Consider the following 26,825-nt stretch of genomic DNA (forward strand, 5'->3'; position numbering starts at 1 on the left):
TTGTTTTAACTATGAATCATTATATGCATATATACCTCACAATACGCAAGAAAAACAATAAAATTATTGATTGGTAATAGATATCTAATTAGTTAGCAATAAATAATTAATTATATTTTAAAAGAAATAATTAATTTTTTTAGAGTAATAAAAGTAAAACATAATTTTAATAAACATCTTCCATGTAGCATTTTGTTAAAGAATATACTATTTAATGTATAAATGTGTGTATAATATATAAGTGTGTGTAAATATGTGAAATTTTATATCAGATATTTATTTTTTCATACAATCTTGATAAAAATTAAACACCATCACTGCTTTTTTCAAATCTTGCTATCGACAAAGAATTAAAACAAAAGTATGTAAATAGCAGAAAAATGTATTACATATGAAAATGCAAAAGTAATAAGATATAAGAAATAACAAAATATACGTAAACAATTTTATCTTGTTTTATATATCAAGTTTACTCGATGTAGGCGGTAACAATTTACCCGTGCATGATCCAAAACCGATCTTATGACCATCGCCGACGCAGTAACCTAAAAAACAAAAATCTTCTAAAAATTGTTATTTATAATTGTAAATATTTAATATATAATTTATTTTTTTTACCATGCATTATTACTTCATCGCCGTCTTGAAGGAATTTTCTTACGGTACCATCTTTTAATGTGATGGAATGTGTGCCTTTCCAACATAATTCTAACATAGAACCGTAAGAGTCCGAAGTCTAAAATCACATCTCATATTATCAAAATTGCATAAAATAGAATCATAATTTGCATTTTGTAGAAAAAACAAATATAAGATTTTATAAAAATACAAGTATAGGAAACATGAGTTAGTATATTAAACGATATCAATTAAAAACCGTGAAATTTTAAACACACTTCTCCACTTATAGTGCCAGAGCCCATTAAATCGCCAGGATTAATGTTACATCCAGTAATAGTATGATGCGCCAGTTGTTGTCGCGGAGTCCAATACATATATTTAAAATTGCTTCGACATACAGTCGTGACTACACCACTTGGAGCTGTAAAAACAAAGTCGCAATCGTAAACAACTGATATAAAAAAAGATGTAAGAAGAAACAATAAATATAAATCACTTACAAAAAAACGATAAGAAAATATTAACTCACGTTTAATGTCAACTTCTAATTTAATGTCGAAATTACAGGAATCATCATGTTGCAAATACGGGAATGGTGTTGGATCCTGAGTCATATTGGGTATCTTGAAGGGTTCTAGAGCTTCCATCGTAACCACCCAAGGAGATATCGTAGTTCCCAAATTCTTTGAGCCGAACGGTCCCAAAGGCACATATTCCCATTTTTGAATATCTCGTGCTACAAAAGAATTGAAATAATTAAAATAAATAATTTTTTTTTACAAGAACAATAATATATATTTTAAACAATTAAAGCTTGCAAGATATTAATTAATTATAATATTTTTTTAAATTATATTCGATTGTACCACTCCAATCATTCATTAAGACCATTCCAAAAATATGATCGTAAGCCTTCGAAGCTGGGATGGTATCACCGAGATTTGTAGATGGTCCACCAACAAAAAAAGCAACTTCGAGTTCAAAATCCATTAATCTACAGGGGCCAAAGACTGGTGCTGCATCCTCGAATGGAAGTGTCTGACCACGTGGTCGTTTTATAGGTGTACCTGATACGACAATGGAACTTGCTCTACCGTGGTAACCGACCGGCAAATATTTCCTATAATCATATTATTTTATAAATTTTTTAAAGTAATCCGCGTATAATGGTACATTTAAAAAATTACCAATTCGGCATCAGAGGATTTTCTTTGCCACGGAACATGATGCCGACATTTGTGGCGTGATTAAGAGACGAATAAAAATCCGTATAATCGCCAATCTTTGCTGGTAAGTGCATTATCGCATCTTTCTGTGCAACAAGAACTCTAAAAAAAAAAAAAAAAAAAAAAAGATTTAAAAAGATTATTTTAAAATCTTTATTATATTTATAATATTAATTTTTATTTATTTATTTCGCACTTTGAGCGAACTTCCGGATCTTGCAAGGTATGATTGCTGGCAGAAAGCAGTTCTTGAAGCTTTAATCTTGCTTCTAGCCATGCCGGTCTCCCAAGAGACATAAAATCATTCAGGCAATCACGGCGAAATGCGTCCTGTTTATTTTTTAATAATGGTCCATCGAAATAATTCGCGATAGCATTCAAGTCCAAAATTTCATCACCGATTGCTACGCCTATTCTCTTTTCTGGCTGAAATATATATTTTATATAAAAATATTATTTCTTATATATTATGTGTATATATATATATATATATATATATATATATATATATATATATTACAACATTAATAAATATAAATAAAATTAATATGAGTCTCGTATTTCTATCTAATAAATCTGGCAATTTTTCAATATATTGTAATGTAATATATTGGCGGAAATTTATAGACAAAATATATTCAAGTTATCGGACGATAGTAACGTACCAGTTGATGGTATCACCTGTTAGAGAGAACTACGTGGGACTACTTATAAGATATTGGAGACATGTAGTCTATGAAAACATTCCACGTTTTGCTTTAATATTATATAATATTTTTATGTTTTAAAAAACTGTCAGATTCTCCATTATACAATTATTTAACATTTTTTTAAATATTTTATAGAAATATATAAAAACAAACTATACATTTTATCTTTATATAGTCTACGATTCCCTGTGAGTCACATAAAGTTAGGTATATTCTACATATACATATATCTATATACAATTGTTTTAAGATCACACTATATACGTGGCATAATCTACAATATGTTTACGATGTGTTTTGTCTTACTCACCTTATTCTTAGTAGAGAAGATTCCATATGGCAAATTCTCGATCGGAAAATCACAATCTGCCGAATAACTCACGAAGGATTTCATGATTACAGGCTGTTACGAACGAATACCTCTGTCGAGTCGACTTGCATCGCATACGAGTTGCGACGATCTGATAGCGTCTATCCGCTCACCAAGGTCCGACCAAGTATAATATATACATCTGTTTACGATTCTCGACATCGAGGCGGGCCTCCGGTTTAACTAGTTTTATACATTAATATGCAAACGAAAACTTTATTTTACTTGTCTCTGTTTTTCTTTTGCTGTTATTTTTCCTTGAATATTGATTATTTAAGCCTATTAATAACGAAATAATTATCGTTACGTAATACATATCATATCTTAGTTTCACTCTCTCACTTTCTTCTATCGAAAAATTTTTTAATGTCAAATTGAAACAGATCTTTTTAACAGAAACGTTACATTTTTAATAATTTATAATTTAATTAAAATATAAATTTTTTTGACACAAGATTTGTTTCATCTCATTCTTTACGCAATAAATTTTAAAAAGAAAGTATTAATAACAAAATTCATACAAATTATGTAAACTTACTAGTACATTATGACTATTTGGGGTAACAGCAGTTTATTAGACATTGATATACAGTGGATAATAAGGGCAATTAGGTGAGTAGGCGGTATTCGAACAACATGATTACGTGCTTGCAAACAATCATCCTTATCTCATCGCCGCATACTCTGTCGACTTTCGCTTCTCATTCACGTATCAACGAAGTTTTACTCACACGCATATACATATATATTTTTTTTCTATATATTTATAAATGTACTTCTCATTACGTACAGTATACAAGGACAGCTTTCTCCTCGAAGATATTTCGAGACTTCTCCGCTAAACGCTAATCAATACTCTCGTCGTTTGGAAGACATGGGATTTTGTTGCTGCTTACTTTACTTCGTTACCAACTTAAACTAATAATTAGACTAATAATTAACATTAATAATAAGATCGAGGATTCTCAAGGTTGACGCTAAATGATTAGTAAAGGAAACGTTAGTTGTATATTAGTGACTCGAGAGAAGATGATTTCCTACCTTGTTAACATAATTGAAGTAAAAGATTTATTCGGTTACATACACATGTATTTCTCGTCAATGTAGACTATCAAAAAAAGCAATAAATGTACTGAGTACTAATAAATGTTATTAGCGTATTGTATTTGGTGCAATAAGATGTCTAAAATTTAATGTACGCAGTGCTATGCGACAAATATAATATTTCCAATAATGTCATAAGTAACATTAACCGACAAAAAGCAGGAATGATGCATAATAAGAGTGCATTATACAAAAATATGACTAGTGCAGTGCATTTTTGAAAATGTGCATGTATGGTATTTAGATATGTGATGTATACATAAAATACTCAATTAGAATTAAATATAAAATTTATATATATTAGAAAAACTTTATATTTAATTCCATTGTCAATAATAAGTAAATTCATTCGCATTAAAGTGATATTTTATATACAAATTTTTATAATACGATTCACTATATTTACCTACAAAAAAATTTGCATAACATTAGCAATTTTAAATTGTAATTACATAAATATTATATAATTTCTAATAAGTCGGTACATTTTTTTAAATATTAAGGCTATATTAATACTATTGCTAATATTCGTCACATTGGCCGCATATATATGTAAAGATACTTTACATTCCGAAGGAAAAAACGTATGTGTGCGCGGCACCGAACATCTCAATATATCTTTTAATTATATGCAAATTAAATGATCGGGAGTCTACAGGGACGAGTATACTTTTTCCGTATAAATATATCACTCTTTCTTTAAAAAACGATCACTTACACGGGAATTAGTAAAATGTGTAATCACGAGAGAGATTCGTTTATGATTAGCATTGATCGCTATGTCGGCAGTGCCAACGACTATGACTAAAAAAACTCGCAACGCCGATAGAATTATGAATAATAATTAACAACGGTTCGATAAAATGCCTCTTTGCAGGTATCGGTTTGCTGGTCAGATGAATTGATTAATTCATTTTCCTTTTGAAAAATACATTTTGTCTCCTCTGTGGCGCACATAGTGATTACAAATAAAATATTTTTGAACTCTGGATCAATAAATATTATTTATTCTTGTGGGAATAGTATTTCAAAATTGACGTTTACGACACAAGCTGCGAATCGTTTAAAAACTGCTATATCAGAATATTTGATATTTTTTCCACGCGATTACGTAACAATATTATGATTTGAAAAAATGTCTCTTCATTTTTTCAAAAACAAACAAGAATAAAAGTTATTACTGCAGTTTTTCATGTAAAAACACGAATAAAAAAAAATATTTCGTGAAGAATATGACGTTCAAAAAAGTATCAATATTTAATACTTTAAGATATTACTTTCTCTTTAATAAATTATGTTTTCGTTTCTAATTTCTAATTTTATTTGCCTCATTGATGCAGAGTTCAGCATATAACGCGCTCTATGTTTTATACATTACATACGTTTCATTGAATTGACATTGCCTGCTATAATCCGTCAGCCAAGCGCAGTCATTTAAATACGTACGATTAACATCTTTGGCATTAAATTACAGGATATATCGATTATTCTCTACTTCGATTAATCCCTCATTAATTTCCTGGCACTAATTGCGGCTTCTTTTCTAAATATATTCTTCTAAGTACGACTTAAGCTATTTGTCACGATGCCACGGCAGTCGTCGACGGAAAAGAAACGCGTGAGTGCTCCGAAGATGTACATAAATACACTCATATTTTTTTTGTATAGTGATACATCTAGATATTTTATGTTACTTAAATATCTCTTTTTTTTATTATTCCGTATTGGCGAATGAATTGAAATCTATAGAATCATACGGTTGTAAGTGTCGTCGAATTGATTGAAACGTTTGCTATCACAATGAAAAATTTATTGTGTTTAGTAACACGCATATTACATAAATGTATATATATATATAAAATAACTGAAATAAAATAATGAGCATAAATGTAAAGCAAAGTGCATTAATCAATATAAAATCAGAATCGGATCAGAAAATTATTTATTATCAAAATCATACTTTTAGAAAATTATTACGAGATCTTTGATACTAAAAAATGTTACAGCAATTCATTAATTATGACAATTCTGCTACAGTCTTGTGTCAACGGTGAAAAATAAATAAAGTTTTAATAGCATAGACGAATCAAATGACAACCGTTCGCACCAATATTTGAAAAAGCATGTACTTTCATGGTTTTTTTTGTGTTTTGTATTCTTAAAATCTCTCAACACTAAATATATATAACATATGCTTTGATATATATATATATATATATTTATACTTTTCATATATATATATAGTATATTAAATAGTATTCTTCGTTCGATTAAAACTGTTTAACAGTAAATTATAATATATATATTTTTGTGTATATGATAGGTGCAGTCCATCTCATGTATAACATTATCTTTGCAAACAATCGATAAATTATAAACTCCGTCAATACCCCAACAGAGAATAATGCACAGCATTAAATCTATTTTCTATAATGGAAAGCGCAATGTCAATTCATATCATCTACCCATAGCATTACGGCGATAGAAAGTTTCTATTCCGACGCTATTCGATGACTATTTTGTTGCAACTCGTACAACGAAGACAGAGCAACGCTTATTGTTAGGCTCAGAAAATTGTTTTCTTACAAATTATATTTTAGATGTGTTATGGACAAAGTTTGATTAAATTGCAATAAATATATATTTTTATCCGAATTTGTGAAGAATCTTGATTTTATATATTTTAATTTACTTTCATATAATTTATTTTTATATAATTTTAAAGACCTAAAACAATTTTAATACTATAATTAAATCATTAAAACTGCAAAGATTCCCAGATATTTCACCGACAGATAAAAAGGGTTAATAAAAATTTAAAATATATTAAATATATTCGTACACTCTTATCGAATAAACTACAAAAATTCTCTTAACAAATTAAATATATATTTAATTTAATATATTTATAGATATATATTATATGTATATTGTCACAGAGAGAAAAACAGAAAATATATTTATAAATTTAAATATGTAATTATTTATGTAAGTCGTGATATATAAATCTTTCAAAATTAACTAAATAAAGATATTTTATTCAATATTAGTATATCTATTAAAAATAATTAGTTAAATATAAATTCTCTAAACAATATTATTTTTTGCAATCCACATTTCGAGATAAAAGGTTTTATCTGAATGTTATTTGGAAAGCAAATATATATTATTATTGCTTCGATTATATAACAAGAGATTGATAATTTCATCACACGTATGGATATTATCATGCATCGAGGAGCGAAAAATAACGAATCTGCATAGTTTACGGCCGGAAGCATCTTTAACTCTGTAATTTTACTTTTCGTTTCTCGGAGATATGCTGTGTGTTTCGTTTAAATCTAGAAAACTTATGTACTACTAATATCTTTCGACATTTAAGTTGCTACAGCAAACTTGCTGCGGAATAAAGAAGCATTTAACTACACATTGACCCTTCATTAAATGACGAAATTATTGTCTTTTTCCATTGATGAGATTCATATCAAATTAAATTATACCTCTGTTAATCAACGACTTTATACATATGTATGGTATATATCGATTGATTCAGATTGTTATGGAACGCGATGAAAAAATGTGTATAAAGAACTCTCCAAGATCATTTCTTTCTCCGATTTAAATATCTTTCAATCTAAAATTTAAACGCGAGATTAATTGAAAATCGGTATCGTTTTCCCGCTAATATTTAGAAAATAATATTGATGTGTTAATCAATGGAAATCTTAATCAAGCGAAATAAATGAATTGCGTTGCTGAAAATTCATGTTAATTCTCAAAAAATTACAAGAATAAAATCGAGAATATGTTGCGAATTTGAAATCAAACATACCTTCGCATATCTTACGTTTCATATTGATGATTTTAATTATTGATCCGAGCTTCAAATTCATCGCATACACGTCTTTTCTGAACGTGTTGCAAAAAATACGTTTAGATGAATCATGCGGCGAATACGATTTTGCCAACGATCAATCGTCTAATCACTGCATATTATATGATTAATGCTTATGTGTGGACAGATTTCTTACAAGTCATGACCCAATCGGTCCATCTCGGCCAAAAGGAAATCGACATCGGCTTCCGTTACGGCGGCACTGGAGATAATATTCCTGAAGAAGTTGGGCCGTCGATCATCCGGCTGATAGCCAACCATCAGTGTACCAGCTTGCATCATGCGGCCCTTCAAGATTGGACAAATCTGAAAGCATATAAACGATTCTCTAGTTCCGAGACCTTTCCGAAAAAGAGATCGGAAATTTTCGTTCTTTTGTTATTAGAATTAGAGAATCTAGAGCTAGATCTTTAGATCTGTTAGATGTTACTTGTATTTCTATAGGATGTCTTCAATTTATCAAACGCACCTCGGCCAAAATTTTTATTCTCTCCGCGGTATGTGGCATATTTCGCACACGCGTGGGCAGATACCAGAAACAGACGTTCACCAATTCAGGCTCAAGAATCAGATAGTACTTATCGGACATTTGTTTAATTCTTCTAACCATATACTCCGTCAGCTCCATCAGCCGATCCATGTGTTTCTCGAAACCTTCTGTGCCCTGATAATAAAATAATAAAATTCATTCCAGTAAAAATTTATAAATCACCATAGAACAATGCTGCGTATAATGTCACTCGAAAGAATGCAGAGTTGATGAGTAACGAGGAAGCATAAAGGCAGCTTTCTGTAACAATATAACGGATTTTGTACCTTGGCGCGCCATTGCAACCAAAGCTTGAAAACGTCGTTGTGACGTCCGCATTGAATGACCTTATCGCCAGTGTCGTACCTCACGTCGTATAGCTTGTCCGTCATAAACAGGTATTCCGCGGACATTTGGTTACAGCTGATCAGTAGGCCCTGCAAAATAGAAACAGCTCTCGCTTTCAAAATCGGTGAGGGAGACGGTCGTATATAATATTTTTCCGATAACGGAACGCTTCCAGAATTGTCTCGCGATTTCCGATTGACAGACCGTTGGAAGAGGGTGAGTCTGTCTGGGTCGATACGACGTTTCAACACATGCGCACGACGAAGAAAATTCAGGAAATTGAATTTACAAAATGGCGGATATACCACACTGATATTGCGCTCTATTATTGGCGACCATTGTTTTGAATAAGATTATTCTTTTTAATCAAAATTTATTTCTTCAAATTTTAACACACTTTTATAAATTTCTACATCAGATAGAAAAGAAATTCTTAACATCATTTATTAAATAATAAATATTTAATAAATTTCTAATAAATATTCCATTTCAAACTGATAGAAAGAGATTCTTTATGGTTTATTTACCATTTATATATTTTCATTATTATTGCTATTTAAATATTATTATTTTTAATATTAATGCTTGGCAAATTGTAAGAATTGAATATTTAATCTCATATTATATATAACCAATCAGTTAGAAATAAATTTTCTACTTTTCCGCAGTTTTCAATTTGTAAATTTGTATTAGAAAAAACAATATGATTGTCAATGTTAATGAAAACGCTTCAACGTCAACAGCAACGCGGCCCGACAAAAACATGGCGCACTCTTCCCCGGATATCTCGCGGCAGCCGGTGCACGGAATTTTAATATCCGAAGGGGAAGTACGGAGTTAGCAATAACTGAGTCGCGTGGGGGGATGAACCCTCCCTAGCAGCGTGCTGCAAGTGAGGGAACGGCAACATATGTTATCTCTTAGTTTAATTAAATTCCTGTAGTGCCGCTCGTCCCGGCACGTAGATCTACCCCTTGGAATGTGGCCAGTTGTGTCGTTGGCCTTGCGCGATGCAGGAATTTCAGTACGTTCGAAAACAGACAGGGGAACTCCCAAAAGTGCAATGTCTTGGACACATCACGGACACAACGTCGATATTTATTCGCGAATGTTCGAGATTTGTTTGTCAGTGTTTTTAGTCATAAAATAAAATAATTTAAAGAAAAAACATTGAGTGAAATGTTACAATCCAAAAAATAAAAACGCTTTGTATAAAGAAGATACTGCGCGATATGTAGTAAAATATTTTCGTTAATTTACCATCTTTTTTTTTTTTAATTTATAGATTTGTTTATGAAAGTAGAAATATATCTAATTAGTCACTCGCATATACACACACGCGTATATCTAATATAAATCATAACTTACGTCTTCCTTAAAATGAATAGTGGAACATTGAAGCAGAGCTCCCATAAGTTTATGAGGATTCCATGTCACCGAGTCGGCCCTGAAAAATCATACGATGTTAAAATTACATAAAAAAATGTAATTTGTTTCAAAATATAATTTTCAACTTTTAAAAAGTAATAGAACTAGTAAAAAAATTAAGTTAACGTTTTTTAATTATTATTCTAAACATCGAAGCACTCTGTTAAATCTTTTTGGGAAAAAAATTCTATGTTATAGAAAAATATTATTCTATATATTTTTTATGGACTGAAAACGTGTCTGCGGTAGCATTACATATCATATGGATCAAAACCATTTTATGATATGGAAGAATTATTCTTTCTCTCGCCTTATCAGCAACCTGTCGAAGCGAGCTGCATCGAGCCGACTGAAAAAGCCAGCCGACCTCAGCTGGTCGTCAAACTCTTATCCACTCCCATGGGAACCAATAGGGGATAAAATATGAGTTATCTTTCTTCCGTGCCATGAGAAGAGGTCTATCAATTCGAGAGAAGAGCTATTAATATAGCCACGGGACCGGATTTAGCCCCCTGGTCTTCTGGGACCCACTCCAGTGGTAAAAACCTTTAACCCTTCTTAATCCTTGGAAAAGTATTATGAAATGCGAGAATCTCTATTCACATTCCTCAACATAAATTCGTGGTGTATTTTAGGTATTTTAGAAGTAACAACATAAAAAAAAAAATTACGAAAATAAAAAAAGAAGAAAATTAAATCTAGCAAAACGCTCTAAATAGCAAAATAAAATTAAGCGAATATAATACTTGTTAGAAATATTTAGCATTTTTGTAGAATTAAGATTTTTACTAAATATCAAAAAAATTGCATGCGCGCATGTGTATTATTTTTTTCTGATTATGAAATTTCAGCTTTTAAGTATATTCGTCGCTTGCTATATGATAAATGTTTGATACTTGGCAAGTGACATGTTTATCGTGACACTGGTCCAGCGTGTCGGTTGAATGCTCTGTGGATGATACGAGGGTACTCTTGAAGCACCCTTGAAGCACGATTCATGTCGTTAACAGATGCTGTCCATTATTCACTCATGTGCATCTTCCTCTATGTTGCAGATTATCATTTTTATTTTATTTCAAATTTCGTATAACGTTTTTTTTTTCCATAAATTTATATATTAATTTTAATTTTAATTTATTTATCTTTATTCTTCGTAAAAATGGACATCATATCACTTGAAATATATTTATATAAGATTATATTGCAATATCTCTTTCAAAATATAAAATATTTGACAAGCAAAATATAATATATGACATATAGATATTAGATAAAACATTTTTATAAGCAAATATCGATATATTGAATTTTAAAGTTGTCTAATCCATGCAAAAAAAAAACACGTATATTTGCAATGCATTGCATTTGTTCAAATTATTTCATAGTTTATCATCATTAATGATTAACATTAATAATAAATAAAAATTAAAATGAATAGAATTTTATACTGCATCTTTTACACATCTGAAAATTATAACGTAAACTTTATACGATACGTTTATAAGTAATAATTCATTAAAAAAGTAAGACAGGAAATGTTCTTTGTATATAAGACGCAGATTGTACTTGAAAAGCGTGTATAAAGTGCGAGTGATTAATGCGATTCGCAGCTGGAGCTGGCGCGTGTGGCACCCTTCCATACGCTTTTAAATTCATCCGAGGTGCCAACCCCAAAAGCCGCGCGATATATATTACAGAGAATGTTAATTACCCGCACCCTTAAGTGTGATATGCGTAGATTACGTGCAAAAGTTCTATAATGCAAACTTTACGCTTCTTAGTAATGATCAAAAAAAGATGTGTTGACAGAGTTTAATTCTCCTATACGACATAATATGTTTTCATAACGCAAAAATAGATTTTATAGAACAATCCAAAAATTTAACGCAAATAAAAGATTAGAAAATATTTTTGTAATAATAAAAATTAAATAATAATTAGCTTTTTCGAGAGATTAATGCTAAGATAGGAACTTATTATTAGACACCTGAAGTTTATCCAATTTGAAGAAAGTTAAACAAGTGATCTAATATCTCTTCCTAAATGAGTTGAAACGTACACTTCGAACTTCACGTACACCCACGATTTTCCTCGGTTTTGTTTCTTCGTACGCGATCATTTTCGAGCGACTTTAACCGAGAAGGTGAAATCACGACATCCATTCACGATTCTACAATTCGAAACGGGAATGCGACGGGAACGGGGAGTGAAGAGAGGACCGTCCAGAGGATGAGGGAGAGGCAGTTCTCTTTGTACGAGTTTAATCCGGCATTGTCAAGGCACCGGCTTTTATTTCAGCCTTACGGAGGGAAGACGCGGTGATGGCACGACGTCGCGGCGCGTCGATGTAAAAGGAGAGTTCTGTTCCACAAATGTGCTCCAGGGAACTGATCCAGCTGTTGCTCGAGCGTCGGATCTTTCTCGGCACCATTCGTTTGCCATTTTAATCAAGACTTCCAGGAAGGAAGTACCCATCGCAGTACAGTCCGCGTAAAAAAATCGCGAACGCGCACTATCTCATCGTGCACACTCATCGACACGATAAAAAAAAATTCATGATAATGATAGCCTTCAATTAAATTAAAAAAATTTTTTTGTAATATATACATTGGAGAAATTTCGTAAAATAAATAGAAAATGCAAAATGTTTTAATGATAATAATATAAAATTGTTATAATTTATATCATAATCATCATCATATCATTATCTACTATAAATAATAGAAATAAGATAAATTTTTTATTTATCAATATTCTCGAAATATAGTGACGATTGATTGCTATCTCTTTTTGTTCATAAATCATTCCCGAGAGACTTCTCGCACCGATTTTCAGGTCAGGGATTGTGTGTTGTCGAATCGAGGGAGCAGATGCGCCTGGATGCAAATCGTGGATTAATCTCGCCAACCCCATACGTGCCTCGTCCGTACCCCTGACCCCTATCACAGTTCGAAGGGTTCCATTTGCGCTCGTGTCCATAGATATACTAGGTGAATCAAAAGTTATGGATTTTCTCGCATGCAAATACAAATTTTTGGTAAAATTTAAATTTAATATTTCCTATTCAAATATTCGGTTGAATATCATATCTCTCTAAAAATTTCAACATTACAACTAAATTTCAAAAATTATATTTTTGTTTAAAATATTTTTATTCATTTATAATGTGTAAAAGATACATGATACTCGATAATCGTTGAAAATTTTTGTATCGGTAAGGGTATTGCTAATGCAAGAAATCATTCTGAAGCAATCTGGCGCCAGCCCCTCGCAGCATCCTAATCGCGGTTTATGCGAGCAATGCATTATGGGCTGACTGCCTTCGACCATTCTCATGTAAAATCATTTTCAGCCCAGCGTTCGAATCGCAGTTACCTCGAAGGGACGTATTGATTTTATTCCATATATACGATGTACATTAGGTTGAAGGCGTTTTTTTAAAGAAGTCCATCATAACTAAGCCTAACTAAGCCCAACTAAAGCTATAAAATACATGAATTAAATCTCCCCATACGTATATGCACGATATTTAGATTTAATCGCGGAAGTAAATAGAATTGCATACAACATAATTGCAACGATATAAAAATACATATTATAAGAACAATAAATATATAAAACAATAGTATTTCACCTAACAGTGAAAGAAAATATTATAAAACACTTTAATCAAAAATTTATTAATGGAATTTATAATTTTTTACAATAACTCCACATAATTGTTTTTCGCTCGATATGCAAAGAAAATAAATTTTAATATTTACATTAGTACTCACCGTTCGATGCCAGACAATCTCGGATGCCTATACTTTCTCGACAGAAGCAGTCCACCACCCCAAGCCGCCTGGAACAGAAAGATAAAAAATTGAGAATACAATATTTGCTGAAGGAATGCGAGCAATTAATAAGAAAGATGATATAATAAATAAGAAAAATGCAGGATTTCGCGTTAAACACTTCTTAATCTTTGACTTAGAGTTTCCCTGCAATTCGCCTGTCGTATTGAAACTTCTGCCGCTTCCCGCATTTATTATTTACGTTAAGGCTCTTACGCGTTTGGCATTTACAGCTTAAACTGTATTTGGATGGACTTGATTGCATAAGCGTATCTGATTTGAAAGGGATTTTACCACTTAAGTGAGAATATGCCTTAAAACTATTCGAGCCGACTATTTTCTCTTTTTTCTTAATTATTATATTTACTATTTTATTGCAATTTTTAAGTTAATCCTTATTTGATAATACGTATATATTTTTATATATTCATAATTAATATGCACAAAAATTAGCTTATGATTTAAAATAGATATTGTTTTATTTAATGCTATCTAAATATATTAATGTTTAATAGATAGTAATTTAGATAGTATTAATGTGATTTATATATTTGACATTCAGCATAAATATATATGTTTTTACATTTTTCGAAAAGAGCGTTGCTTACGTCGACATGCAGCCAGAGCTTGTATTTTTGACAGATATCAGCGATTTCCGGAATCGGATCAAATGCGCCAATAACCGTTGTTCCCGCAGTGGCATTCACGAAGAACGGTATGTGACCTTTGGCCTTACGTTCCAGAATTAATTCCTCCAACTTCGATGGAATAATGCGACCACGCTCGTCGCTAGGCACCATCACGCAGTTATCCGTTCCGAGACCGCAAACGGAAGCGCATGATTTCACAGAATAATGGCACTATAGACATTAATAATCCATGCAGATCGTAAACAATTTTTATTTTCTTTTTCTCCTCATGTATAAAAGTATATTTAAATAATCTTCTGCAATTTATATTCAATAAAAAATTGATTTAATTTCTCGATAAAAAAAATTACAAATTTATAATTAACGATTTTAGCACAACAATTAACTAATATAATTATATAATTTTTTATAAAATTCTTAAATTTTTAGGCAATAGACTTCTTGTAAAAGAGTTGAATCTTATTCAATATTAAAGAGTTTTCGGAAAGAAAGCGGACTACAAATAGTTTTATCAAATAATCAAATTTAAACGTACCTGATCGGACGTAAACATGACCAACTGTCCTCCGATAGCAGAGAGCCCTTTTTCTTTATAGAACGGGAACATTTTATGCCTGGCCGCGAGAAAGGCATAAAGATTGCTAATAGAGCCTCCTGGAGCGAGAATGGAATCACCGCAATTCCAGCCTATAAGCTCGCGCATTTTTTCCAGGACGACATGTTCCATAAGAATAAATACGGGAGCGATTTCGTAGGTAAACATGTTCGTGTTCGCTGTCGCGGTTAGCCACTCACCGGCCATAGACACTAGATCGAGGCCGCATGACAATTGATTGAAGAAATGTGGATGTCCTAAAAACGAGAGAAAAAAGATTTCCTTTAAAGAGATTATATTCTAATTTTATACAATTTCTAACTTAACGAGAATTTGCCTAAAGTATGTACTCTTGTTGAAAATTATGCAAACGCAACAAAGAATTGATGTCACTGACAATAATTAATAAATCATTCTGCCTTGATCGCGACTGCACTGATTGTTGACAAGTGGCTCTTAATAGCAAAGTAATTAATAACGCTGACGTGGCACGTGTTCGAGTATTATTATGCTACACGCGACCGCGTCATAACGCTAAAGGCACGCTAGAGAAAAGGCGCCTAGAGAGAGAGCTTTAAGCTCTTCCAGAGTACGTTGTCATCCGCTCGGCTGAACATCGCGCGAGGATCAGGTCTAATGCTTCTGTTCGATGGGATCCCAGCCTTCTGATACAACTAGGGGAGCGAGTATTTTATTTTCCCTCTCTTTCTGACATAAATGCGTAGCTATGCATTGCCAGCTTTCTAATCCGTTATTTGTGTTACGCACTAAATGTATTTACTTTAAATCAATATAAGTTTATAAAAAAAAAATACGAAGAAACTATAAAATTTCAAGGAAAAGAAACAATATGTGACTATCGAAATTTAAGAAGAATATTATTTCCCATGTTTCATCCGGAAACAATTAATGAAACAGACAGCATATAGAAGAACCCTTCGAGAGCACCGACACCTTTTGGGATAACGCAAATCCCTTGATCCTTGAAATATGATGGATTCGCTTCATTGAATATCCGGTATCGAAAAGACTTTGACCCTTGTGCTTTCGATATTCTTACACTTTTTTGCACAATACACGCACGCTAAAGTATCAAAGGCATTGTACAAAAATAAGAAATGAAAAAATATAAAAAAAGCTTATAAAGATTTTTAATCTATATGAGAATTAATCGAAATTATTTCGTATATCAGATATATGATATATATTTTAATGAGACGAGCGGAACTTTTTTTTGTCTATTTGATATAATTGTTGCCTATAAATGCATTCTAATTTTCTGTTTTAAACAATGATTGATACATGCATCGTTTTCCGTGAAGTATAAACGTTTCCCTTCACCGATGGCTACTTTGAGCTTGAGATTTGCCACGTAGCAAAGTCGAATTGACGTTAAAAGCCTAGAAGGATAATCTCCGATTTTTGTTGAAGAACTCATGAGCACGGATCATGTGTTTCCATTAAAAGAACTCCATTAACGGAGAACAAAATACTTAAGTAAAATAGCAATAAATGTTTAATTTAGATTTTTATTATCACTAGAAATGATGCGCATCATTACGCCCATTAATATGTTCATTTAAATAATATTGTAATCTCTATAATACAAACGGTTCGCCAATATTTTTTTTGTTTTGAAATATTGCATTGGCTAGAAAGATATTAAAAATATTTTTAATTCTTCATTCTCATCTTGAACAAAGTCTCAACTATTCTTATAATAATTAGGAATCATCGATTGACGCGAGTATCAATGAATCCGACGCGAAAACCATGTCAGACGCGATATCAGACATTGATATTTGAGCCGTTTGTCGTACTGTTATTCGCAATTATCTCGGTCCGTGGATCGTGGCACGCGTCCGGTCGAGGGGTGTGCGAAAAGACGATCTTCTCTCTTTTTCCCGTCTGGCAGGAGCGACAGAATCGCATCGCGACTAAGGGTGGAGCAGGATTCGATGGTCCGAAGCGCCCGCATTTTGCGCGTCACACGCGTCGCTGCTCGACTAGATTGTTTGCAGAGGCTCTCAAACGCGCATACTGTCCAGGAAAAACAAACAAAGTACGGCCAACTGATGCAAAATAAGCTGCTTTTCATTAAGTATGTAGATTTGTGTTGCGAGTTTTGGAATTATGCGGGCATGTTTGGCATTTTCTCGCGAAGGCTACATCGTTTGTATTATTCTTATCTTGTACTTATCAGTTGATGTAAATATATTTTTTCTTATTTTTGTAATTCCTATATGATGTATATAAAGTTTTAAATATGAAGAAAAGAGAAAAATAAACACAAGTGCTTCCTTGTCTTAAACATAAATAAATATAAGAATGAAAGAAAAATAAATACAAGTACTCTCTTGCCTTAAATAAAATAAACAGGACAACGTTACAAATTTGACTAGACGTTAATTTTGAAAAAAAAACATTAACTCTTAAAAACTTCTTCTGAATAACAACGCTTAATCATCAAAGATGACAGTTTATTAAAGTGTTGATATATATCGTATTGTGTAAATCATATTTTTTAGATTACATAATTTTTATGTATAATCTCATGTTTCATTTTTTATTTTTGCTTATTTAGCTACATAGACAAGATTTTGATTTTCAGCTGCTACAATAAATGATTTGTCTCAGCCGCCAAATGTTCGTAGCTATCCAGAGAATCATTTTCCGACTAATTTGCTCCTGCCCTCACGTAATCGGGAGAAGGAGAGAACGTAAGGAGAACCTGCTCCGAGCAGGCTGCGGTGATATATTATAGGGCTTGGGATTTGTATGGAGCGAAGTGTGTAACTCGGGTTTAACATTAATGCCACGCGATCAATCATACCACTCATAAGGAAGAAAACATTGTGCCTGGCATTGCTGTTATATTACTTGTATAAAGAATTTTACAAAATTGTGTGTCATAATATGCTACTTTTATATCATTTTATGATGGTAACTTTTTACATATTTCGTTACTAGAAGATAAAAATATTGTCTTTGAAAACTAGATTCATTCCTTTATATTAAGTTTTATTTATTATAAAATTATTTCTTTTCAATCGGATAGCTGCAGCGAATGAAATCAAGTGCAATGTGCACTTTTATACGGACAAACAAATACGTTGAATGTTTTAAATACCCGGTATGCTCGATCTTTTTTAACAGAAACTATCATCGCGCGAATACCATCCATATGATACGGCATTTTTCGCATTCCGTGACGAAGCGATTCGCGCATTCCGCGACGAACTATCGATATCAATTTAAATTCCTCCAACGCCGCACCCCCCGATGCGTCTCCCGCGTTAGAGCTTCGCGAAATACCGCTACCCCTATATCGCGTCGTGTACCACCCTCTGTAGCCGGGTTTTGCTCCCTATTTACTATTTCCCCTCGGCCCTACCGAGGAAAAATCGTGTAGAAATGACTCTTAATTACACCAATCCTATTGAATTCGCCACTCCACGCAGCAGTGCCACATACATACTTAAGCATAGTAGCAATAAGGTCGTAGCGTGCCTTTTTATCATAATTATAGTTTAAATTCGAACAATTTTATTTTTTTGGATTATAATAATTTAGAAAATCGTCTCTATTACATAAATATATTATATGATTCTATAAATGTGTGTCGTTCTTATATAATAAATTTAAGTAATTATTTATAATTAATTGTAAAATTTGGGTTTTAGATTTCTACCTATTATATTTTTTCCTTTCAAGATATTACTTGAATCCATTGTTGTCACCAAAAACATTTTTTATTTGTAATATGTTTATTAGAACTAGTATTATAATATTATAACGCGATTTCTGTCAATATCTATTGACAGATTTTTCTCCGCGATCACCGTTTTCGCTTCCGTTATTGATATCTTTCAACATATTTCTGATATATGTCCGCCCTTTCACAGAAAAACGACTTCTATATCGATACACATCGATTGATATTCTTCAGACAGGACATTTTCCTATGGCCGAGGGTAAACCATCCACCCAAACCCGATATGCGAAGGGCTTTCGAATTTTGTGGCATATAATCTAATAACGAGTTTTTGTCGGCACGTATCGTGCACGCGCCCTTTGGTGACGAGGGGATGATCACGCGGCCCTCGCTTCCTTTACATGGACAGCAGACAGACCGGATTCCTCCTGGCCTAAGTTTAGTTAGGTCTACTCCATTGTGCATTACCATCCATTCAAGCTAGTAATCGAATCCTACCGAGATAGCGAACTTTCGCACGCCGAAAGGGAGATTTGCGGTTGACTTTTGGTATTTCGCCAAGTCGCTATATCACGATCTAGCCGCTTCGGCAGATCGGCATTATTGCTGCAATAATTTGGCGAAATGAAACATGCCTACGGATATATTTATTTTGCTTCTCACATTTTATTGGAATGAAATATGCATCTAAAGAATTCAAAGGATTTATTATATCCTATATATATATATAAATATATACCACATAGTTTTATAGACTTCATGACAAGAAAGCTATGAAATTAATTTAAATATTCAGACGAGAAAGAATTAAAGAGAATTTAATTACAAAAATATATAAATAATATATATTAAATTATTTTTATATTAAAAAAGTGCTTTATTCTTTTTAATTGATTAAATTTTTATCAAATGGCATACATCTCGTTGACACTTGACAATTAAGATCTTACTTCATATATTCAATAACTTTTTAGAAAATAAACTTCGTGATACAAATAACTAGCATAGGCTTATCTAAAAAATGTCTTATGGTATTTTATCTTTGGTGAAACGTGACACAGCACGTGGCGTAAAAACGTGACGCGGAGATATCTCTCAGTTTTGTAGTTACTGCATACACCCCTGCCGATTTATTACAAGCACCACGTCAGTGTGTTTATTTCGAGGGTCGGTCGATAGCCGTCGGGCTTCATTGCCGATGTCTTTCGCCACCTTATCTTTGCTCCTCTGTGAGCGCGTATGCTAAATTGAATATGAAATTATGTGGCTTATCGCCCTCGGGATAGGAACGTGCGATAGCACAGTGTTAAAATGCTCCTTTTGAAGAGTGTCTGCATTTTTGTAATATTTTTGTTCCACTATCTCATTAGAACTATGCATCTCGCGTTTTACGTTGATTTTTAAAATAATTCTGATTTATACAAATTCTTACATTAAAGAATGTTTGAACGTACATTTATATGAAAATTATTTAAAAATATTTAAAGTTCTATTATTTTGTAAAATTATTTATAATTATATAGAATATGTATATCTCTTTTTGCTTAAAATATAATTATAATTAATAAAATATAATTATTTTACATAAAATATAATATAATTTTGTTTGAAAAATTACAGAAAATGAAAAGTCATTTTGATGTAAGATTTCGATACAAAGATCATAAGAACCAGACGAGATATAAATATTTATATCCGTATATGTTTGCTTCTGTGTAATGAGCGTTATACGTTTCAATCCCGATACATTTCGAGATATTTCGAACAAAATGGAAAACTTTTCCATTACGTAATTTATATTTAAAATGCTCTATATCGAAATATAAAATTATGACTTACCTGTTTTCACTTGATACTTTAAAGTCATAGAACAATCCAGTAGGAGCTGTTGAAGAGTCAATCCAGTATCAGGTATTTCCAGATCGAGCAGACGCATCATGTCGGCAGGATGATGAAAATCGAGAACTTTCGCATTCCTATCATTTGTCGATTTGACAAAGTCTATTAGAATATCCACTACCTTCATCAAAAATTCTCTAGTGGCCGGATAGCCTTCTGCATTATGCGGCAGAATGTCTGCGAACAAAATAAGAATATACAAGCACGAATCTCATATATATGAATCATTTATTTGTTAGATGATATTGCACCAATCGTCGATGTAAAAATATCTAATAAACATTTATATAATTATACATGATATTTGATTAGATAACGATGTCACATTAGCAAGTTTTCAATGTTTCCGAAACAAATTGTGTCTCGATATTGCCTTTGCAATATAAAATTTTTATTTATTTTTTTGGGGGATTAAGAAAACAATAATGATAATTCATGCGCAATACGATGCAATAACTACGATGACTCTCTAATTGTTGAGATCAAGTGAAATCTCTTCTACAGCGATATCAATTAAAACTGCATTGATAAGATTTCTTTTGGCTGTCATTTCGTTGATCAACCTACCATTATGACTTTGACGTCATCCTCGAAGATAACGTGCAATTAGAATGATTTCACCTCATCAAACAATTGAAAGTATAGACCTATATTGACACACTCTCACTTGTTTGGTGGGATGATACCATCTTATTTATGTTCTTCTTCCTTCTTCTGTTCACAGTAAATTCTTCGTGATATCATAACACTGTTTTTACATAAATGTCTGTCTAGCTAGGGTAATAGCATGCAATTCATTGCTTATAAAAATCATGCATATAATTATATATATATATATATATATATATATATATATAAATATTCTACAAATATAATAACAAATATAATTTAAAAGCGGAATAGTATGCAAAGATCTAGAAGATAACTTTACATAAATATATATGTATACATATAGTATTTCATTGAATCTTATAGAGGCAAAAGAATGAGAATGAAGACAGAACGAAGTCATTGCAGTGGAACATTTCAATATACTCGTGGTAAATCCTCGGCAAATTGAACTGTCCTTCTATCGCGGAGTAACCATAAAATATCCCATAGAGAGTAGACTACCCCTCGTCTCTCATTGCATTAAAGTGATCCCATGGATAAACAGCCAAGCTACTATGAGACTTCGCTTTCAAATTATAATTTAGCATTTTTAAGAAGAGCTGCAAACGAGATTTCTTAAGAGAGATGGCATGGAATTGTATTCTTATTTTCTTTGTTCCTCTTTCACACAATATACATTGTTCAAAAACTTCAAATATTATTATTTTAAATTACAAGTAACTTCCTTGAACGAAAGAAATATTGATTAAAAATTGGTTTTATAAATATACTACTGTTATTCCTTGATTTAATAAAGCTAATTTCTTATCAAATAATAATTTTGTTAAATCTTTGATAAAACAATAAAGATATTTAAACAAAAGCATTTGATGACAATTTTAAAAAGTAGATCTGTCCGGCAATACTTTTTTCGAAAAAGATCTCTCTCTTCAACCAATGAGAATATTCCTTCTCAATGATCGTAAAGATCGTGCTAAATAAAAGCCGAATAAAGAAAGAAGGGCGAAAACTTATAGTGAATCGCCTTGAGCCTATGGTTAGACAAGGGAAATCCCCGGTTTCCAACAGTCAGATCCAGCTAATCCAGCTCCATCAATCTAATGTCCAAAGACCTTCGCCTTCTTCTCGAGGTTTATAATACTTTTCGAGATACAAACAAGTTTGGAACTATCGCGAGATTTGATTATGTTAAAATAATTATCGTTTAATTGTTATCTGCCGCATCTTTTAATTATTTCTGTCAAAAACAATAGACTATTAATACTTTAATAATCCTCGTGTATACTAATATTTTTATTTATAAGCAGTTAAATACAAAAGCAATATCAGTTTACGTATGTATCCTAATTTTAATTTTTATGAAATACAGTTATTTCGCAGATCTTGCCAAGTATAATGTTCAGTTCGGACTCAATATATCTATCGTGCGTATAATCATTCGGCACCAGATGTGTCTAGACCCTCGCATTTCGACTTTAATCAACGCGTCTTCTGGGGATTGTTACACGCGGCAATTAGTCACGCCGATTTATAAGCCGGATTACGACCTTAATTTATAGTAATACTGCAGATTTCACGTTACGATGTGTTCTCTAACGAAATGTTTGTAAATGCTTGTATATTATTTGCAAAAATCGTAATAAAAATCATTCGAGATAAAGATCCATTAAAATATCTAAAATTCTACGAGCGGCACGCGCATGTCGTTATCGCCCGCTAACACTTCCCAAACGGCAAAGATGACAAACCCTTCCGCATCCCTGCGGCGTGTAATCTGTCCTCAACCACTCGGAATCTACCAACCTCTTTGGAATAATTCTAAATCCTCTATTATTATGCACCCTTCCGACCCACAAGCCTCGCGAAATCAGGACAATATTGTGACGCTTGGATTTTGCCTTCGAAAAGCTAAGTCAACGCTCGCGTAATGTAAAATATACCTATAATATAATTTGTTCTTCTTGAATTTTATATATCACAACTGAATGATGCTGGTGATATCATTATATAAGTTACATGGAATTATGAATAATCAAAGCAGCATTCATGCAGTACATAATCATCAATTATGTCAAAAAAAACAAAATATTTATCTTTATATTAAATTCTCTCACATACATGCAACATTCAAATAAAAGCTGATTAACTAAAAACCTTCATAAGCACTTACCCGAATACTTCAAGTTGCAATGCTCCTTGGAGAGCGAATAGGTGTTTTCGGAACTCATTAGTCTCGTAGGTGAATGCGTTCGTGCGAAATTCTGAAATCCAAAATAACAAGAATTTTTCTTCTTAAGTTGTCTGTATTTATATAACATTTGCATTAGTGAATTGATCTTTATAGTAAATTGACCCTTTTATAGCAATTATTAAAATCGAATGTTTTATCGAAGAGCTTTATTAATCAACAAAAATTTAGATGGCTCATAGAAAAATGTATAGCCGTATTAAATAACATTATAAGTCAATCAATTGTCGCTTGCTGGAAACTAACACAATTAACCTAAAAATCATTAAATGGAATTATATTAAAATTACTGATGAAGATTTCGTCGACAATATTTTCACCAACATTATCTTCGTAGATACCGAATTAAATCAACTACATATATTAATCGATATAACCATTCTCCGACATATATGTTCATCGATTTCTATGTGTCATTCTATTGAAAATTTTAGTTTATTATTATTTGAAAGTAAAATATCCGGAAAACGGGTAGAATCATTTTCTTATAACAACGATAAATTCATCGCTTACCTGACAAAATATAAAATAAGGATATAATTAGCATGTTTTACCACAATATTTATATTTAAAAAAAATTTAACTGTTATATTAAATTTATATTAACCTAATGAAAATATTTAATGAAAACATTGTCGAGATGCCAATCTCACTAAACGAACAGATGTGATGAATGAAGTGCAATGTGGATGCCTTACATATAAGTATTCCTTGATCGCTGTGATTTTAGTGCCGATCATTTGCACATTGTCCATGTCTCTGCTTGTGTCCCTCGCCTGAACAGTCCCTACAACAATCAACAACAGGTTCCGCTTCAGTCACGACGTACTGCGGCGTCGAGTCTTTGGCAAGTTTTAGCAAGATTGCGAAATTGTTAAGCGAGATTGCCATCGTCTTGGCAGCGCGATAGGCTGAGCGACTGAAGAAACATGGACAGATAGCAGTTCTTGTCGTCTTTCTTAAATTAATTTCTAAGACACAGAGCATTCTCATGTCTACATTAAAAAATTGCAAATTTTTAGTTATTGCAAAACTAAATTTTTTAGGTCCTTAATTATTTGACAATTATCGCGAATAAAGACTGATAAGCTCGCACGTAATTGTAATAGAATCGCGAACACTATGATTGAAAAAAAAAAATACACACACATACATACACATACAGTTAATAAAAGTTAATTAGTTTAAAAGTTGTTATTACCTCGAAGATAAGAATATATAACCGTAAAATAAGCAATTTTTTTACAGATTATCGAACTATCGATCGCACTTTGTATTTTAAATAACCAAACAATCTTCATGATTTTCTTGAGCAATCGCATCACTTTGCTCTCGGAGTTAATAGCGATCCTAGGATATAAGAAGCTGGAGAAAATTTGAAAAACATCCATCGATTATACAATAATAAAACATGCAGTACAAGGAAATGTAGAAGAGAGATAGAATGATTATGAGAACAGTGCATGATTAATGAATGTATTCGAAGAAAATATATTACATTAAAATTAAAGTGTTGAATGCTGTCTTCATCCGCTTTATCAAATCAATGCGTCAAAGTTTTCTTTTTATTTTATAGTGAAGAAACTCACTGTGTGTAATCTATTTTGGGGGAAACAATCTATTAAAGGAAAGTTTAAAAACAGAGATAGGCAACTGTCACAAAAAAAAATATTGATTCAATAATTTTTGAAAAATTTATTCAAGATATTGTTAACAATAGCATTTTATTTTGCGCTCTATTTTTCTCGTATATATTTCTCTTAAATATTTACGAGTTAAATAATTTTTAACTTAAATTATTCTCTTTGATAATTTTAACAGCAGATTTAATCTTCGCTTTCTGGATTTTGAAGAAACTACTATAAATAAACGGTTTTTTCAATCGTTATTTTTTGAATAAACGATATATCCTTACTAAAAAATAAGATTTTCATTACACCAAATAACAGATATACAAAACAAATAAATTATAAGATATAATATTATAAATTATATATTAAATATAATAAAAATGAAATAAAACTATTAACTAAAACTATGAATTATTTAGTAAAAATGAGTAGATTGATTATCACATGCCAAAATAAAAATTATAAAATAAATATTAAACATTAAAAGTTTTAACTATGATTATTTTGTATAAATTACGCACGGGGTAATATTTTATCAATGTAACAAAACTGTAAATTGTTTTACACGTATAAAAATTTATTAACTTACCAACTTATATATCTTATAATTTCAATATAATATCTTTAAAAATATTTACTCTTCAAACCCTCTCCAAAAATTCATATCTTTTAATCCCGATTTAACGTAACAATTTTTTTAAATATATAAAATATAAATTAGCGAGTTTTAAAGATAATTCTATGATGACATAAAATGACATATTACATCAGAAATTAATTTCAAATTGAAGATAAGTAATCTACTTGCCGATGATACAACCTTTATCTTGTACTTACCTAATCCCGCTTGTTTCTTCACCGGGTTTTCTTCGTGGCCGGATGGCTCGATTTGCGGTCTCAACAAAGCCTAGGTTTCGTTTCGGAACGAGCGTAGGCTTTAAGGGTGGAATGCCGACGAAGTGGCGCAGCAACGACGGGCTTCAGGGTGGTTTCCAAGGGACTGCTTCGTGCCGAAAACGCCAGGACGATTCTCGAGCTTCGGCCTGACTCGGCCTGTCTCGAGTCTGCCTGACCCAGTTTCATTTCAGCACAACCTACGCAATCACCCTCTCCAATGGGGGTGCTTTTACGTAGGCGTGGCCGTGTCCAGTCGCAACTGGTGGGAGTTATATAGGGGGATGAAATAGAAGGGTGAAATACAGTGGTGGATAGCAGGGCGTGTCGCCGTACCACCAATCCTGAAACAAACGTCACTTTTGACATCAAAGAGAAAAAAAGAATGAGAGAAACAGACAGAGAGAGAAAGAGAGAAAAAGAGAGCAGATATGCCAATTTCTCTTCTTGTTTGTTTTTTTGTTTTCAGATTTCTTTTTGTTTATCCTAGCCGCGTACGATTTTCTTGGCGGAA

The 26,825-nt window shown here is 32.0% G+C and overlaps 2 protein-coding genes across 3 annotated transcripts; both read right to left on the reverse strand.

The window, feature by feature from the left end:
• Nucleotides 1–275: 275 nt before the first annotated feature.
• Faa (fumarylacetoacetate hydrolase) lies at nt 276–3,032 on the reverse strand. Its single transcript, XM_070293961.1, has 8 exons — nt 2,868–3,032; nt 2,044–2,273; nt 1,809–1,949; nt 1,488–1,741; nt 1,151–1,357; nt 897–1,042; nt 619–736; nt 276–545 (listed from the first exon to the last, which is right to left on the reverse strand). Exons 1-8 carry the CDS (start codon nt 2,949–2,951, stop codon nt 457–459), a joined length of 1,269 nt encoding a protein of 422 aa, XP_070150062.1. The 5' UTR covers nt 2,952–3,032; the 3' UTR covers nt 276–456.
• Nucleotides 3,033–3,448: 416 nt separating this feature from the next.
• Nucleotides 3,449–26,474, reverse strand: Gad1 (glutamate decarboxylase). 2 transcript variants are annotated; one of them, XM_070294268.1, is made up of 11 exons: nt 26,255–26,474; nt 24,485–24,573; nt 23,709–23,799; nt 20,867–21,103; nt 15,253–15,569; nt 14,676–14,927; nt 14,008–14,075; nt 10,172–10,250; nt 8,743–8,892; nt 8,396–8,590; nt 3,449–8,232 (listed from the first exon to the last, which is right to left on the reverse strand). In XM_070294268.1, exons 2-11 carry the CDS (start codon nt 24,539–24,541, stop codon nt 8,059–8,061), a joined length of 1,620 nt encoding a protein of 539 aa, XP_070150369.1. In that variant the 5' UTR covers nt 24,542–24,573; nt 26,255–26,474; the 3' UTR covers nt 3,449–8,058. The 2 variants fall into 2 exon arrangements, with proteins under 2 accessions (XP_070150369.1, XP_070150370.1); XM_070294269.1 differs by lacking the exon at nt 24,485–24,573.
• Nucleotides 26,475–26,825: the final 351 nt, after the last annotated feature.

Source organism: Polyergus mexicanus, unplaced genomic scaffold (genome assembly GCF_030449975.1).
Source record: "Polyergus mexicanus isolate NDT 795.1 unplaced genomic scaffold, iyPolMexi1.0 SCAF_4, whole genome shotgun sequence".
In the NCBI taxonomy this organism is placed as follows: Eukaryota; Metazoa; Arthropoda; class Insecta; order Hymenoptera; family Formicidae; genus Polyergus; species Polyergus mexicanus.

What these genes read in the sequence shown, in the direction of transcription:
- Gad1 (XM_070294268.1), bottom strand. Translation starts at nt 24,541, where the DNA reads ATGGACAATGTGCAAATGATCGGCACTAAAATCACAGCGATCAAGGAA. An exon ending in CGATCAAGGAATACTTATAT is followed by an intron (nt 23,800 to 24,484) that starts GTAAGGCATCCA and finishes TTTGGATTTCAG; the next exon opens with AATTTCGCACGAACGCATTC. An exon ending in AGCTCTGGCTGCATGTCGAC is followed by an intron (nt 14,076 to 14,675) that starts GTAAGCAACGCT and finishes TTTCTGTTCCAG; the next exon opens with GCGGCTTGGGGTGGTGGACT.
- Faa (XM_070293961.1), bottom strand. Translation starts at nt 2,951, where the DNA reads ATGAAATCCTTCGTGAGTTATTCGGCAGATTGTGATTTTCCGATCGAG. An exon ending in TCTTCTCTACTAAGAATAAG is followed by an intron (nt 2,274 to 2,867) that starts GTGAGTAAGACA and finishes TATATATTTCAG; the next exon opens with CCAGAAAAGAGAATAGGCGT. An exon ending in CTGGCACTATAAGTGGAGAA is followed by an intron (nt 737 to 896) that starts GTGTGTTTAAAA and finishes ATGTGATTTTAG; the next exon opens with ACTTCGGACTCTTACGGTTC.